At 47.7% G+C, this 15,065-nt stretch overlaps 6 protein-coding genes across 6 annotated transcripts; 3 read left to right on the top strand and 3 right to left on the bottom strand.

Moving 5' to 3' along the window:
- Positions 1–24: 24 nt before the first annotated feature.
- On the top strand, positions 25–1,468 carry N7529_006759 (acetamidase/formamidase family protein; the record flags this gene model as incomplete). The annotated part of the gene is made up of 5 exons (XM_057242286.1): positions 25–99; positions 150–168; positions 218–506; positions 562–838; positions 890–1,468. 5 exons carry the CDS (start codon positions 25–27, stop codon positions 1,466–1,468), a joined length of 1,239 nt encoding a protein of 412 aa, XP_057097645.1.
- Positions 1,469–1,550: 82 nt separating this feature from the next.
- N7529_006758 (NAD(P)/FAD-dependent oxidoreductase) lies at positions 1,551–2,941 on the bottom strand (the record flags this gene model as incomplete). Its single annotated transcript, XM_057242285.1, has 2 exons — positions 1,551–2,680; positions 2,749–2,941. 2 exons carry the CDS (start codon positions 2,939–2,941, stop codon positions 1,551–1,553), a joined length of 1,323 nt encoding a protein of 440 aa, XP_057097644.1.
- A 2,660-nt stretch (positions 2,942–5,601) lies between these two features.
- On the bottom strand, positions 5,602–6,975 carry N7529_006757 (peptidylprolyl isomerase; the record flags this gene model as incomplete). The annotated part of the gene is made up of 5 exons (XM_057242284.1): positions 5,602–6,542; positions 6,606–6,692; positions 6,742–6,751; positions 6,808–6,872; positions 6,963–6,975. 5 exons carry the CDS (start codon positions 6,973–6,975, stop codon positions 5,602–5,604), a joined length of 1,116 nt encoding a protein of 371 aa, XP_057097643.1.
- Positions 6,976–7,293: 318 nt separating this feature from the next.
- On the bottom strand, positions 7,294–8,109 carry N7529_006756 (D-aminoacyl-tRNA deacylase; the record flags this gene model as incomplete). The annotated part of the gene is made up of 5 exons (XM_057242283.1): positions 7,294–7,422; positions 7,490–7,716; positions 7,781–7,823; positions 7,875–8,053; positions 8,103–8,109. 5 exons carry the CDS (start codon positions 8,107–8,109, stop codon positions 7,294–7,296), a joined length of 585 nt encoding a protein of 194 aa, XP_057097642.1.
- A 503-nt stretch (positions 8,110–8,612) lies between these two features.
- On the top strand, positions 8,613–10,559 carry N7529_006755 (CNOT2/3/5 family protein; the record flags this gene model as incomplete). Its single annotated transcript, XM_057242282.1, has 4 exons — positions 8,613–8,867; positions 8,944–9,967; positions 9,998–10,430; positions 10,499–10,559. The coding sequence occupies 4 exons, from the start codon at positions 8,613–8,615 to the stop codon at positions 10,557–10,559; spliced, it is 1,773 nt and encodes a 590-aa protein (XP_057097641.1).
- Positions 10,560–12,500: 1,941 nt separating this feature from the next.
- On the top strand, positions 12,501–13,336 carry N7529_006754 (uncharacterized protein; the record flags this gene model as incomplete). The annotated part of the gene is made up of 3 exons (XM_057242281.1): positions 12,501–12,521; positions 12,595–13,040; positions 13,096–13,336. The coding sequence occupies 3 exons, from the start codon at positions 12,501–12,503 to the stop codon at positions 13,334–13,336; spliced, it is 708 nt and encodes a 235-aa protein (XP_057097640.1).
- Positions 13,337–15,065: the final 1,729 nt, after the last annotated feature.

The raw sequence follows: 15,065 nt of genomic DNA, 5'->3' as shown, positions 1-15,065 counted from the left end.
TCAATTAGCCCAACCAACATAAATATGGGTCTCAAGGGGATTCGCACTGCTCTAAAGGTCGACCTTAATAAACCTGCCCGCGAACAGCCCGGCTTACATGTATGTCTCTATCTTCCCTTCGTCGTCGCTCATTGCTCATTTTTGGATAGAATAGATGGCATCCGGAAGGCATGTCATGTTATAATAATGTGTACGACCGCATACTGACAATTTCCAGTCCCGGCCATCGGCAAGATCGCGAACAATGAAGTCGTTAAGATCGAGTGCCTTGATTGGACAGGAGGACAGATTGGGAACAATGACTCAGCCGACGATATCAAAAATGTAGATTTAACCCAGATCCATTATCTCTCCGGTCCATTCGACATTGAGACTGCAGAGCCCGGCGATGTCTTGGTCGTCGAGATACAGGATGTTCAGCCATTCGAGGAGCAGCCGTGGGGATTCACTGGTATTTTCCACAAGGAAAATGGAGGCGGCTTTCTAGATCAGCTTTATCCCGAAGCGTATGTGCTCTGTGGTACTATCCATATCCCCCACACGTACTAATCGACTCCAAAGAGCCAAGGCAATTTGGGACTTCGAGGGAATCTTCTGCTCATCCCGACACATCCCACATGTTCGCTTTGCTGGACTGATCCATCCTGGCATTCTCGGGTGTGCTCCATCCGCGGAGGTTCTGGCTGAATGGAACCGTCGTGAGGGTGAGCTCATCGCCACTAATACCGTTGCTGATCGAATTGTCGCTCAGCCGCCGAATCCTAAGAATTCTCATGGCGGAACTGCTACGGAGGATGTACAAATCAAGATCGCCAATGAGGGCGCCCGAACTATTCCAGTAAGAAGTCATGACGTTCCACAGCAAGCCCCATATTGATCTATTCATTAGGGTCGCCCCGAGCACGGTGGTAATTGCGATATCAAGAACCTTTCACGGGGATCAAAGGTCTACCTCCCTGTTCATGTCCCTGGAGCCAAATTCTCCGTCGGAGACCTGCACTTCTCACAGGGAGACGGCGAAATCTCTTTCTGTGGGGCGATCGAAATGGCTGGCGTGATCACACTCAAGTTCTCAGTCATCAAGAATGGCATGGCGAAGCTGGACATGAAGTCCCCGATCTTCCATGCAGGACCCGTAGAGCCACAGTTTGGTCCCGGACGATACCTGACGTTCGAAGGGTTCTCAGTCGATGAGAATGGCAAGCAACATTTCCTGGATGCCACTGTTGCTTATAGACAGACGTGTCTCCGGGTCATTGAGTATCTACGGCGCTATGGATACAGCGATTATCAGATCTATCTACTTCTCAGCTGTGCGCCGGTACAAGGACATATTGCAGGCATTGTGGATATCCCAAATGCCTGTACGACTCTTTCGGTGCCGATGGACATTTTCGATTTTGATATTCGGCCCGAGGCTGACGTTGTCATGAAAGAGATGGGTTCCTGTGCTTTTGTGAGCAAGTAAGCTCAAAATTTCTACCGGGCGTTAGTTTGTTTGCCCTGAGTATTTAACGATATGAATTTCTTTCATGAATGCCATCCCTTCCCTATGCAATATGAGTCCATTCATTATCCTTCACATCTTGAAAATCCATCAATATGTTAGGTCCCCCAAACCGATTCTGCGTAGACCACCAGTCTCGGTCGACTGCAATCTCAGGTCGCCATCTGACGACCTCCTTCAGCTCTTTCTGTAACCTTCCCTCCAGTGTATCTGCGATAAACGCGCCGATCGCAGGCATTTGCATAGCCCCGTTACCTGATCCCCCAACGGCAACAACTAGAGAAGCATGTTCGGGGTGTCGGTCAATTAGGAACGCGCGATCCACCGTATCTGCATCCCAGCAGATACGAGCAAACGAGAAAGGTCGATCAGCGAGATGCGGCATAGTGTCGCGCAAGAAATCTCGGGCTCGTTTTTCGGCCTCGAGGGGAATTTGTTTCTTGGCAAATGGAACACTTCTCTTCTCGCACTGATGAGCAGGATCTGCAATGAAATTGCAGTATCCCGGATGCTCATCGCAGATCTTAAGCTCGTTCTTCTCCTCGTCCGGCTCCATAAAGAAGCCTTTCGCGATATTGAACAAAACGGGGAGATTTCGATACATTTGGGCCTCCTCGGGAGTCAACTGGATATGGCTCAACGTCCAGGCAGTTGGACGCAACTGCTTTTTAAAATCCAGCAAGCGATCACTGCCAGCACCTGCAGCGAGAATGGTATGATGGGCATAATGAGTTAGGCCGTCTTCGGTCCGAGCACCAACAACGTCGCCATCTCTATACACCAAGCTTTCAACATTTCCCTGCGACGAACCTGTCACAAAGACCACACCGAGGCGCTGCGCTTCTTTGTAAGCAGAAACCATGGCCTTGCGAGCGTGAATCCATCCAGCCCCGGATCGGCTGATCCAGCCTTTCCAGCCTGGAAAATCACCGGTCAAGACACCCGGTGGCATTGTTTGACGGAAATCCTCGGATGTTTCCAAAGCTTCAAAATCGCCTTCGTAGTGGTCAATTTCGTCCGTTTTGATATGTTCTATAAGCTCAGGAGTATGTCCTGCGACTACGAAGCCAGTTTCATGGAAGTAGGGCTGGAAAATTGCATCGGTGGTCCAGCCTTTCAATGCGGCTCTAGTGCATGTAGCAAAAGCGATGCTTTGAGCATCGTGATTTGATGCTGATCTGGGTTAGCTTTTTTCACCTTCACATAGCAAACGATCATTACGTAAGGATATCAATTCTTACGTTTCAATTCCTTGTGCTCCATGATCTTATTGATATCATTCCCCGCAGCAATAGGCGACGGGACTGGATATGGATCTAGCACCTTGACATTGGTGTATCCCCGGCGGGCTAAGTGAAGGGCTGTTGAGCATCCCCATGTACCAGCGCCGATGATTAGGATTGCTAATTCCAAGTTGGGTTTGGGAGTCGCCATAGTGGTGTTGTTCAAATTGCAGGTGGGGTGTAGAAAAGGGAGTCGGATTCAGTCTAAGTAGATCCTGGAATAACATTTGTAAACCTTGGAAGTTCTCCAGGCAAACTAGTACAAAATCAGCAACTATGAGGTAGTACATCTTCATCCCATCCTACAAAACAATACATGCTGTCTGAAAAGACCGGAGCCAGGTTGTATTAAAGATTTCCTTTATGAAACGGTATTATAGCATATATATCCAGTTAGCCGCAACCTAGTAATCGGGTCGTCGAACTGCGGCCACCGCCTTCGCGGTGTCCGGGTTCCCTGGCCTAATTACAACCCGGGCCTAATTACAAATTTTTCATTTCCAACCATGAATTCATTGAATTTAAATAGCATCGCCTTCTGTATCAACACAATAAAGATCATCTATCCAATCCTGGGCCTTTTCTGCACTAGTACCATCCTCAATTTCTCCTGAATTTTCAATGTCGCCGTCCTCAATTGCTTTTAAAATAGCTGCATCCCGCCATGATTTCTTAGATCGGTTGAACATCTGCAGCCTTTCTCGGTCGGCGCGGTCAGATATGTGTTTTTTACAGTCCTTAACTAGGCGGGGGCCTAGTTAAGGAAGTCTGCGCTTTGTTTTAGCAGTATTAGACTGTTTTTTTCGTCGTAAAATGCGAACATTGTCCTCCGCAAATTGAGCACCAACTTCGGCAAGAGCGAGTCCACCTGCTAAAATGCGAGCAAGACTATCCCGCACCTTCGGGGAAATTGTAGCATCATTCTGTATATGCTTCACAACCTTATTGCTGGCTTTTCGTAGCTTTTGGACAGTTGTAGGTGGTGAATTTGGTAGTGAACTTGATAGTGGTGGGGGTGTAGTTCCGGCAATATCATGAACTATAAACCCGGGCATTTCAGGGAGATCATTATCTACCAACTTCAATTTTTCAAGGCCTTTGTCTGAATTGACAGGCCAAATTCCAGTTTCTCGGAACCCGTGTCGAATTGTCCGCTCGGTTAATGATCGTGTGCGCACATCATGAATACCCGCGAAGAAATTGGCTTTGTGTTTCGCATCACCACCCCAAAAGGCAGTCTCGTTGTTGTATTGTTTATAGTAATGCTTTAAGACCGAGAAAGGTGTATCATCGAGAGGTTGGCAACCATGTGTTGTATGTGGAATAAAGCAGTAAGGAATAATGCGTTTGGTCCAACAAAATTCAATGAAATCATAGGTCAAATGTGAACTATGATTATCCATTAAAAGAAGACGATATTCCCCCTTTTTGATACGCAATGATGTAAATTCATCGAACACCTGGAGCCATGCAAAACTAATGATTTCATCAGTCCAGCCATTTGGGGTTGGACAAATTGTGTAGTTGTCTGGTAAATTGGTGTCGATAAACCAACTTTCCATATGGAATTGTCCCTTCACTAAAAACCATGGCGGCATAACCCAACCCGTAGCTGAGACACATTCAATACCGGTAAGCGATTCGGCTTGACCACCGGTACTATTATATGAATTGCCCCGGGCTGAAACAACCTTTTGAGCCTTCCCTTCGCCAATTCGAAACCCGGTTTCGTCGAAATTGTATAGGTTTCTCGGGCTAATGTTGTAGTTTTTAAGCGTAATATTTAGACGATCGTACCAAGTGACAACATAGCCAGGATCTGCGGCCTGAAACCGTGCTTTCTCTATTGGTTTTTGGGTAAGATACTCAAAGCGTGGTGGTAGACGAGCAATAAAATCGTAAGCCCAGTTTTTTCCGAGCGTGCGGGCGGGGTCGTGACGTCTAATAATTTGTAGTGCAGCACACTGAATCTGGGCTGTAGATGGTGGAGAATAGGCCTGATCTAAGGTATCGATCCATAGAACTAAGGCCTTTTCTTGCTCTGTGTGTAGTGCTTTATTGGGCGCGGTGCGCTTGTTTCGAGGCTGGCGACCGTTAATGCGGCCTCTTAAGACGCCGTGCGAAATGTTGAATTGCTTAGCGATGGCTGAAACGTTTTTTTTGCTACTAGCATGGTATGCTAATAAGGCATTGGTAATGCGATCTTCTGAATCTGAATCCATAATATAAAGAATTGGAGGTGTAGTGAATTGTTGAAGAATGTGGAAATGAAAAATTTGTAATTAGGCCCGGGTTGTAATTAGGCCAGGGAACCCGGACACCGCGAAGGCGGTGGCCGCAGTTCGACGACCCGGTTATATCCATCTGATGGAACGGGCTGATGATGGAGCCCACCTATCGTAGCTATTGCAGCTGTAGGTTCATTATATACTATCCGGTTTAACACTTCCAAGGTTCAATGTGATATCTGGTTCTATATATCATGTATGGCTCCACCCTGAAATGCCGTTTCTAAACTCTAGGGACAATTCATACACATTTTTATGGATACTTCCAAAATTGTGTCCAGGAAGACTTTTTTCCAGCCTCCATAGACCTTGCATTATAAAATTTCGAGTCTTTCTATGTTAGGTAACTTCATAGCACACTACATGTAGAATATACTAATTCATAACAAGCTAAATAACGGGAGAGCAAAGCAAAGCAATGTGATTTGATGTTATATGATACATCATAGGTCTTTGGTGACAGGGAAACCACGTCGTGAAATCATGAGGAACAGAAGAAAAGAACAAATCATTGTTGAGAAGTTCAAGAGAAGAACTTCTGAGCAGCCAACTTGTCCTTGGCCTCACGCTGCTTGACGATCTTCTTGATCTTCTCAATCTCGTTTTCAATACCAGCATCACCAGGGGCGAGCTTCTTAGCCTCCACCAGATCCTTCAGCGCAGCATCCTCCTCCTTCAGACCTTCGTGGGCAAGGGCACGGCGGTAGTGTGCTTTGGCCTTGTCTGCATCCTTGGCCTTGGCAGCGTCAGCAACCTGAAGCGCATATGTGGCCCAGTTCTGAGCCTGGAGGTATTTCTGAAGCTTGTTGGCAAGCAAAGAGGAGTTGGAGTGCAAGGTAAAGCGGAGAGCCTTCATCTGCTCGCCGAGCCCCTTAGGATCGTTCTCGCCGGGCTCAGAGTGTTCGTTAAGGTACCGGAGACCCTTCTGGTACTTATCGAGACCGAGGTTAAGATCGCCGCTCTTGAAAGCAGCGTTACCGTAGCCCTTCAGCTCGGAAGCGATCTTGAAGCAAAGAGGAGCGGTGAGTTCCTCGCCCTGGTGGTCCTCAGTGTACTCCTCATATGGGTCGCCTGTCGCATCCGGGATGCGCTTGGTAGCGTTCTCGTAGTCGTCGCCGAAGAGCTCGCCGCAATCCACCACGGTCACATCTTCGACAGGCTTGTCGTTGGAAGTCTTCATGTTCTCGATGTTGCGAATGATGTTCTTTCCGTTGATCACTTCACCGAAAACCACGTGCTTGCCGTCGAGGTGAGGAGTAGGAACGGTGGTAACGAAGAACTGGCTGCCATTGGTGCCGGGGCCGGAGTTGGCCATGGAGAGCAGGAAGGGGCGATCATGCTTGAGGTCGAAGTTCTCGTCGGGGAACTTTTCACCGTAAATGGACTCGCCGCCAGTACCGTTGAACGCAGTGAAGTCACCACCCTGGATCATGAACTGCTTGATCACGCGGTGGAAGATTGAACCTGAAGCGGACCAGCACGGTTAGTGATGGTCAAGGTTATGGGAGCGGGGTATGCTAAGCATGCCTTTGTAAGTCAATTCCTTGCCCTGGGTGCCAATGCCCTTCTCTCCAGTACACAGAGCCCGGAAGTTGTCGGCAGTCTTGGGAACAACTGGTGTTCATGTCAGTCGTGGTCAAAAATCGAGAAAACCAGGTCATACCATCATTGAACTGTTACGGCCAAATGTTAGAAGCTAGGACCAAGCCATGAAAATTAAGAGACTTACCAATTCGAATGCGACCCGACCAGCATTGTTTTCGCCGATTTTGATGTCAAAGAATACACGGGAGCCTAACAATGATTAGCGACTCGGAATGTCTTCGACGTCAATGCAATTCCTGCAACCCGCGGGCAGATCGGTGGACCCCGCATTGGACTTACGAGTTGTCGCCATGGCTGCGGAGTCAGAAAAGACAGAAAAGCTAAATGTGGAGAAGAAAAGAGATACGAAAGATTTGAAGATAAAGAGAGAGAGAGAGGAAGAGAAAGAAGAAGTACGGCGCGTTGTGGGGGAAGAACCAGCGCGAAGTGGTTCAGGAAGCTTCCATAGCCGCCCCGACCTACAGTTGTGACAATTCTATACATAGGTCCAATTAGCATTGCTTTTGGGGGTATCTGCTGTCTATTATGTACAAAACATTATTCTATATTTATTTTGTCTTCCTTTTGTCTTCCTTTTGTCTCCTTTTGTCTTGTTCGCTTTTCTTTTTGTTCATTGCAGTAACTCCGCCGGTATTTGGAATTCATATGATCCTTTCAATTCATGTTCATTTGGGTTTCTGTCCGCGTTGTTCTCCTTGGGTTCCTTTTTGGGAAGATTGGTGCTGATTTCAATGGTAACCTGTGATTCAATCAGTCAGTAAAGATTCATGTGCGGCGAGGAATGGGAACAGGAAGGCAAAATGTACCGCCGCGTCTTCGCTGCAGTAGTCTACACCCACCGGCCCATCATTTTTTAGTTCAACTTCCATCATTGCTTGGAAGACACCATTCTTGACCCGATCCGGTTCATAGCCATCGCTCATCTTTGTAAAGAAATGGTCATATACCTTGCGCGCTGTCTCGGGGCTGGCTGCTTCGTGAAAGCTTGGTTTATTGCCTTTGTTCATCTTTCCGTAGAGGGTGAATTGAGAAACTAGACAAATTTCTGCAATCAGCATTGTTCAACCACATAGATGGAATGAGATTTGATATCATACCACATAGGATTTCTCCCTCAATCTCCTTCACGTTCTTTTTCCACTGCGACAAGGGTTAATCGTTGCTGCCACGCACATGAGGCGCTTGTCTTACTTGTACTCCGTTCTCATCAGGCCAGAACTTCGCCTTTAGTACTTTGTTGACAAGAGTCTCCGCCTCCTTTTCATTATCGTCTTTACCAACACCGGCAAACACAAGTAATCCTTTGCCAATGGACGAGATCAATTCCGAATCGACGCTGACGGAAGCCGATTTAACTCTCTGTATGACGACTGGGTGACATTAGCAATGTTTGATATATGTTACGCCGATATTTCTGACCTTTCATATTGATATGCGAAACTGTGGCAAGTTTAAGTGTCGTAGAGGCAGTAACTTCAGTAAAGCAGAGAACGCACTGGCCGTTTCTGGTGTATACAAAGCTTAGATTGATCGATGCTCTCAAATCTCTTCAAATTTGTGGCTGACATGTATTGTGAATGAATTTGGCAAATTCCACTAGCAATAACAAATTGATTTGGGGTGTTTAATAGATCGAAAACAAATCGAAGACTAGAAATCCGCCCCTCCGGTCATCATAGTGGACTCCGCCCGCAACCACCGCCTACCTATTAGAGCATCCAGAGCTTTCCACTCAACGCGGAGAGGCAATCCACGGGCTTCCGAGTCTCTCTATCCTTGTGTCAAACCAAGCATTCTCCACAATTCTCTCAACCTCACCTCCTTCGATTGTGTATTTCTGACCATTTAGGTCGAAAGCGCATCAAAACTCCACGACCGCATCCATACCGAACGCCAGTGGACGGCTCAGTCCATGTCGACGGATTCAGAATGGCAGCAAGGAAAACACAACAAGAGATCGATAAAACCTTCAAAAAGGTAGCTGAAGGGATTCAGGCCTTCGAGGGCATCTATGAGAAGATCCGCCAAGCCACAAATCCCACGCAACGGGATAAGCTCGAAGACCATCTCAAGCGCGAGATCAAGAAGCTCCAAAGGTTCCGCGATCAGATCAAATCATGGGCTGCTGGAAATGAGGTTAAGGACAAAGCCCCGCTTATTGAGCAGCGAAAAGCCATTGAAGTGGTGGGTTTGCGACTACGACACTGGGCCTTTTGGTCGATGAGTCGTGCAAAGGACAGCAAGCTAACCGCCTCGGCAGTGCATGGAACAATTCAAGGCTGTTGAAAAGGAGATGAAGACGAAAGCCTACTCAAAAGAAGGTCTATCGGCAGCTTCGCGACTCGATCCCAAGGAGAAGGAAAGAGTGGAGTGCTCCGAGTTCCTGTCCAATATGGTTGATGAGCTTCAATTGAAGATCGAGGCCTTGGAGGCGGAAGAGGAAACACTTCACGCACAAATGAAGAAGGGGAAAAAGGATACGAAGAAGGCGGATCGAATGGGCGATATCTCCCACACTACGGAACGACATAAGTGGCACGTGAACAAGCTGGAGTTTCTCAATCGTTCGTTACAAAACGGCAATCTCGATGTGACCGCTGTTCAAGATCTGAAGGAAAGTATCAAGTACTACGTCGAGGAAGGGGGCACCCCCGACTACTCCGGTGAAGATGAGACGCTCTATGACGATTTGAATATCGGAGAGGAGGTTGAGGCGGTATTCGGCATGGGCGGTGAGGGTGATCGTGTATCGTCGCAAGATGCCCAATCCGTGCAAGATGAAGAGCCAGAACCTAAACCAAAGGCCAAACCGGAGGCGCCTGCTCCTCGAAGACCATCCACACAGATGAAATCACCGCTTCCTGTTCTTGCTACCCTCCACCCTGCAGCCTCCTCCAGTGCCACCCCGGGCATGAAGCCCGCTCCACTACCAACCCGTCCCCCCGGGGAGACTCTCAAGTATGCCTCCGCCGCGGCTGCAGCTGCAGCAAGCGACAAGAGTGGTGTTGGCATTCTTCCTCTTCCCCCACCACCCGGGCTCAGCCCGGCTCTCTCCGTGGCGATGCCCACCACCAAGTCTTCCACTGCTTCGCCTAGCGTAGCGCCAGCACAGCCCGTCCCTAAGTCAATAATACCACCCACTGCGACCGCCTTTTCAGAAGATCTCAGTGGAATTGGGCGATCCAAGATCCCTGGTGGTGCAAGCTCATCCCCAGCACCAGCACCAGCATCAGCGAAGGTGGAGGCATCAACAAATGGCAAAACAGAGACGGAAAGTATTGAAGGTGATGAGTCTGTATATCACCTGCCCCCAGGTCTGCAAGATCTGCTCCAATCATTCGAGGTGACGAAGACGCGTGCTTCGGCGAACCCATCGCCGTCTGTTCAGCGTCTTCTCGCTACATCGTTGACAACATGCCCGGAAGCCAGTGATGCTGAAAAGCCGCGTCACTACAAGCCGCAGAACCCCTACAGCACCCCGCTCTACTACCCACAGGAACCCCTTTCAATATTTGATGACCCTCGGTTGTACGATACCGGCAGAATTGACACGGACACCCTCTTTTACCTCTTCTACTACCGTCAAGGAACCTACCAGCAGTACCTCGCAGCCAAAGCACTCCGGAACCAAAGCTGGCGCTTCCACAAGCAGTACCAAACCTGGTTCCAGCGTCACGAGGAGCCCAAGAACATCACCGAGGAGTTCGAACAAGGCACCTATCGCTTCTTTGACTACGAGAGCACATGGTCAGTTTTCAGTTTCCGGCCAGCCCAGCGTCAGATTGACGAACTCACCGCTTACGAACTATGAACAGGATGAATCGGCGAAAGGCTGATTTCAAGTTCGTGTACAAATACCTTGAGGACGAATTATAATCCGTCCCTTTTCCATGAGGAACCCATACGGTGTCTCCAAGCACAGTTAACTTTCTGTTTTTTTTTACCCTGGTCCTTTGTTTGGAATATTTGTGGCCCGACGCTATGACTCGATAGACTGGGCTGGATGTTTGAGGCTATGCGGGAGGGAACTTTGAAAACTGTCATGGGGTCCCGGTGGGCTTGTTTATCTTCATTTGCTGTTTTTGCAAGGGCTTCGGGCAATGAGTGCAATGAATGGGCCTCGGTGACACGGGAGTTTTATGTTGTTGTTTTTTCCACGCACGGTTGTTTTCGATTAAACAATACAATGATGCATGTCGAGTTTGACTATGGTTTTCAAGTAATACGAGCTCCAGTGGCCAAGTCAACCAAGTAAAGTAAATCGCACGCTTATGCGTCCTTCTGCCTTGCAGGTACCTGGGCTAAGCCCTGGAAGTAAGTACTTTACCCGGGTACAGATTGAATCCGGGGTTGTCGATCTATACATCTAGCCACGTATCATGTATATAGGATGTACCACGCATGGGTAGTACCTATGTCTTCATTGGGACGCATGCAAGTGGGAACGAAGAGAAAACCCATTTTTTTTATTTTAATTATATTTTAATTATGCACTTAGAGACGGCACGGCTGCAAGCGATTCACATCCGAAATACTAATTCTAAGTATCATGTGTAAGGTTGCCCAGCAGCGCGGAAGCAAGTCCCCGCGGAAATGAAGCATACCAAGTATTCAAGTTAATATAATAGAACACAAAAAGAGGAACCTACAGCGATTCAGGACAAGGCATGTGACGAATCGCCTCACTTGTGTGGACAACGTCACAGCAAATTCAGTACCAAGAGCAAGTACGACGCACTACGAACTAGGTACAGAAACGAAGTCTCTTTCAGCCGCTTGGCAAACACTAATATGCAGTAGAAGCACTAAGTGTGCGGGATTTTTCCATTCTAGAAGGACTGGGATAAATGACACTAGTACTATAGTAAGGGGCTGTGCGCGACCGGGCTATACATCATCGGTCGATCTACGACCCCAGACTGGAAAGATTTCAGATTTTCAGGTTCGCAAGGCTGATTAGTCTCTGACTCGGCATGATTGTGCCGATTTGGGATACGTCAACGTGGGTTTTTGTTGGGTTTGTTAGAAAGTCTGGGCATTACATACATGTAGTTATTATACATTTGTGCAACTATACAAGCGAGTAGGTGTACTCGGACTCGAAGTCAAATTGGACTTCGACCTCGACCTCACCTCGATGTCACCTGGAATCATTCATATCACATTTCGTTTCATATCTGTGTTTTATGTTTGTCCTAAGCAAACTATGACGAAAGCAAACAAATCTTGGAAAAGATTCCGTCACAAGGTCCTTGGCAGAAGCACTGGAAAGACTAGAACGACGCTAGAAAACACACAGAAAACACTAGTCACCAATCAGGAGGAGATCGTCTGAGGGGAACTCTGTTTGTACAAAGATTGTACGTATTTTGACCGCTTGTGCTTATCGAGAGCAAGTATTGGCTCCTCTGAGGTTATCATCAGAATCCACCTCCAATCATAATCCTCCAAATAAACCAGGATACACAAAAAAAAGACGCTAGAAGGGCCGTGGAATCTTCCCCGTAAGCACTACTCGAGGATCCGCTTGCATACAAATTCCCGCAAATGCGAGGAGGCGGGGAGGCTGTGTGTTTTGGACCACTCTCCTTCGAGAAGGCTTCTAGAAATGCAGCTCACAGCCATTCACAAGGGCCCGCAATAGATGGGTTGTCCCGTGTCGGCCAACACCTTTGTCGGGCTTCCGGTCATGCTTGAGTTTCACGGTGAGAAACATAAAAGGCACCCCAGGGTACGTTTTTAGAATTTATTTACACTTAATGAATCCTGTTGATCATTATTCGGCCCCCAATCCGAACTTAAGATTTCAATAATTACATGAAGGATTCTCTCACGATGGTACGTAACATTAACATTGCATTAGTCCCGCTCTAGAATAAACAACTAACTTGGTCTCTTTCTCTTGTATAAGACTGCGATTCCAATTCCTACAGGGACATCCCACCGTTCCCTCTCATCTACCTCGATCGATATGCAGTCTCAATTCGGCTATTCAGACTGCTATTCGTCCTACTCTTCCTCACCAGGAGGAATGGATTTTTTCTTCTACGGTAGCCAGCCTGTCTACGACTCTCTGTACGACCTAGAAACAACCAGTCCATTCCCCATGCCAGAGGCCAACCCAGAGGTATACGGCCTCACCAGCTCTCCATACACCTACACCTCGCCGCAGGAATACCCAATCTTCCCCCAGCGCATGATTCCACCAAGCGCACCACCTAGCAGCTGCGGAAGCAGCTACAGCAGTAGCTACAATAGCAATTTCAACTTCCCCGCCGAGGAGATCTCCCTGCCCCCATACCCCACCAGCGCATACGACTCAGGATCCGACTCGCCAGCGCCTACATCTTCATTAAAGTAAGTATCACCAGCAAACACAAATACCAATGAACTAAGCTAACAAGTCCTTCAGGCCTAAGCCCTTCGGGTGCGATAACTGCGGAAAGTCATTCACTCGTTTTGCCGACTTGAAACGCCACCAGTCTAGCGTCCACTACCCCGTTTTCCGGAACTGCCCTGTTGAGCACTGCTCACGCAAGGGGAAGAATGGCTTCCCGCGACAGGATCACCTTGTCGAGCACCTGCGCTCATACCACCACATGGATGTGCCCAAGCGGGGCTCTTGCAAGCGATCCGCGAAGCACATCTCATGATTGTCTTGCGGCATATTTTGCCGACAGTAACTCCTTGACGATATTACGACTTCACATTATTTGCTTCTTATCTTTGTTTCTCATATTTTTTGTTGTTTTCTTTTTGGTGGTTTAGACCGCAGTCCGGTAATGGATCGGTCCTGTATAGAAGTTCACTTCCTCGCTTTATCCTTGCTTCGGCTTTTGGGCTTTTGATTTCATGTTCTAGATTCTAGATAGGCGCCTTTGACTACATGGATTCAATGTGGAATGCGGTGGATGTACGGTCAAGATTACGATATCTCAATATAAACCATACTTAGTGTGTTCGGGATGATTTTTCCATTTTCTTCGTCTTCCATGTATTTCACTGACTCGACCACTTTTTTGCCTTTTCCTCTTTTATGACTGTTGATCCGCCAAGCTCTCCCTAGACGCTTAGCTGCACAAGCTAGGACAACTACATGACTCGTGTCTGAATGAGTAAATGTAGGTTCTGTACTAACGTATTCGGATTAACAGGCTGGTCACCCCTGACCTAGTAATCTTCTTACACTAAATCACAACGAAGTATACGAAACCGGGTGTCGAGAGGCCCGGTAACAGTCGACAAACATACTACACTGATAAAATGGTCAGTAAATAACATAACACGAAATGAAACGGAGGCAAGGGGAGGAGGGGGATGGCGATGTGAGGGAGTGATAGAGGATGGAAGATAGACGGTGCACCCTATGACGATCATTTTAGGATTCCATACATATTAGGATAGGATTTGTTCTATAGGCTGGTAGGAAGGAAATGGACTGATTTCCGCACTCTTTTCAAATCAGCATGTGTTTCCTCTTTGGAAAATACCCTAGCTCTGGCGTTTGGCTACGAGTTCTTGCCTCCGCTGGAGGAAGCGCCTGCATAGTCATACGCGACTAGTTAGACTGCAACAGGTTAATTGAACTTTGATTGATTGATTGATTCATTGATTGATTGGTACGCATTTGTCAAAAGCTAATATGCTCGCTAGTAAGCGATCTCAACATAACATTTGCTCAATTATTGGCCTGAAAACCGAATATTAACACAGGATGTTCAAATTTGGCATCCTGGAGAGGCTGGTTTCTTTAAGCCAGGTAAGGGAGTCTGCCCAAATTCGGCGTGCTCTTGATATCTCAGTACTGATTTGAACGCAGCTCGCCTACCGGTACAGCTATTTTGAGCGAGGGCTCCAGTGCAACCACTGCTGTAGCAGTGCCTATTGATGCCCAATCTCTATCCAACACTAATTGTGCGGAATGGCATGAGGTGTGTGATGACAGTCAGCCTGGACTACTTTCAATTGCCCTAATACTTCGCTAGGTTCTATCTGGAGAGGACTGTTCGACGGTCTCACTCAAGTATGCCATTTCTTTGAGTGACTTCTATTTCCTCAATCCACAGGTAGATTCAAACTGCACAAACCTATGGCTGGACACGTCATACTGTGTTGAAGCAGTAGGAAATATCGCTAGTTATACGGATATGTCACCTCCACTGCAGCATACACTTTCACGAAGCCTGCCTCGACAACATACACCCCGACCCCTGCTGCCACGGCTACTCTCGAGCCCACTGCACCTGGTACTATCGGAGAGTGCGAGATTTATAACAACGCTTTCAGTTCGACTACCGCGAATGCGACAACCCTAAATCAATGCGATATCTTGGCCAGCATCGCAAAGGTCACCGTCGATGATCTTCTTGACTGGAATCCCAG

The sequence above is a fragment of the Penicillium soppii genome (assembly GCF_028829465.1).
Source record: "Penicillium soppii strain IBT 18220 chromosome Unknown utg000005l, whole genome shotgun sequence".
Taxonomy (NCBI): Eukaryota; Fungi; Ascomycota; class Eurotiomycetes; order Eurotiales; family Aspergillaceae; genus Penicillium; species Penicillium soppii.
This window is presented reverse-complemented; position numbering and strand designations above follow the sequence as displayed.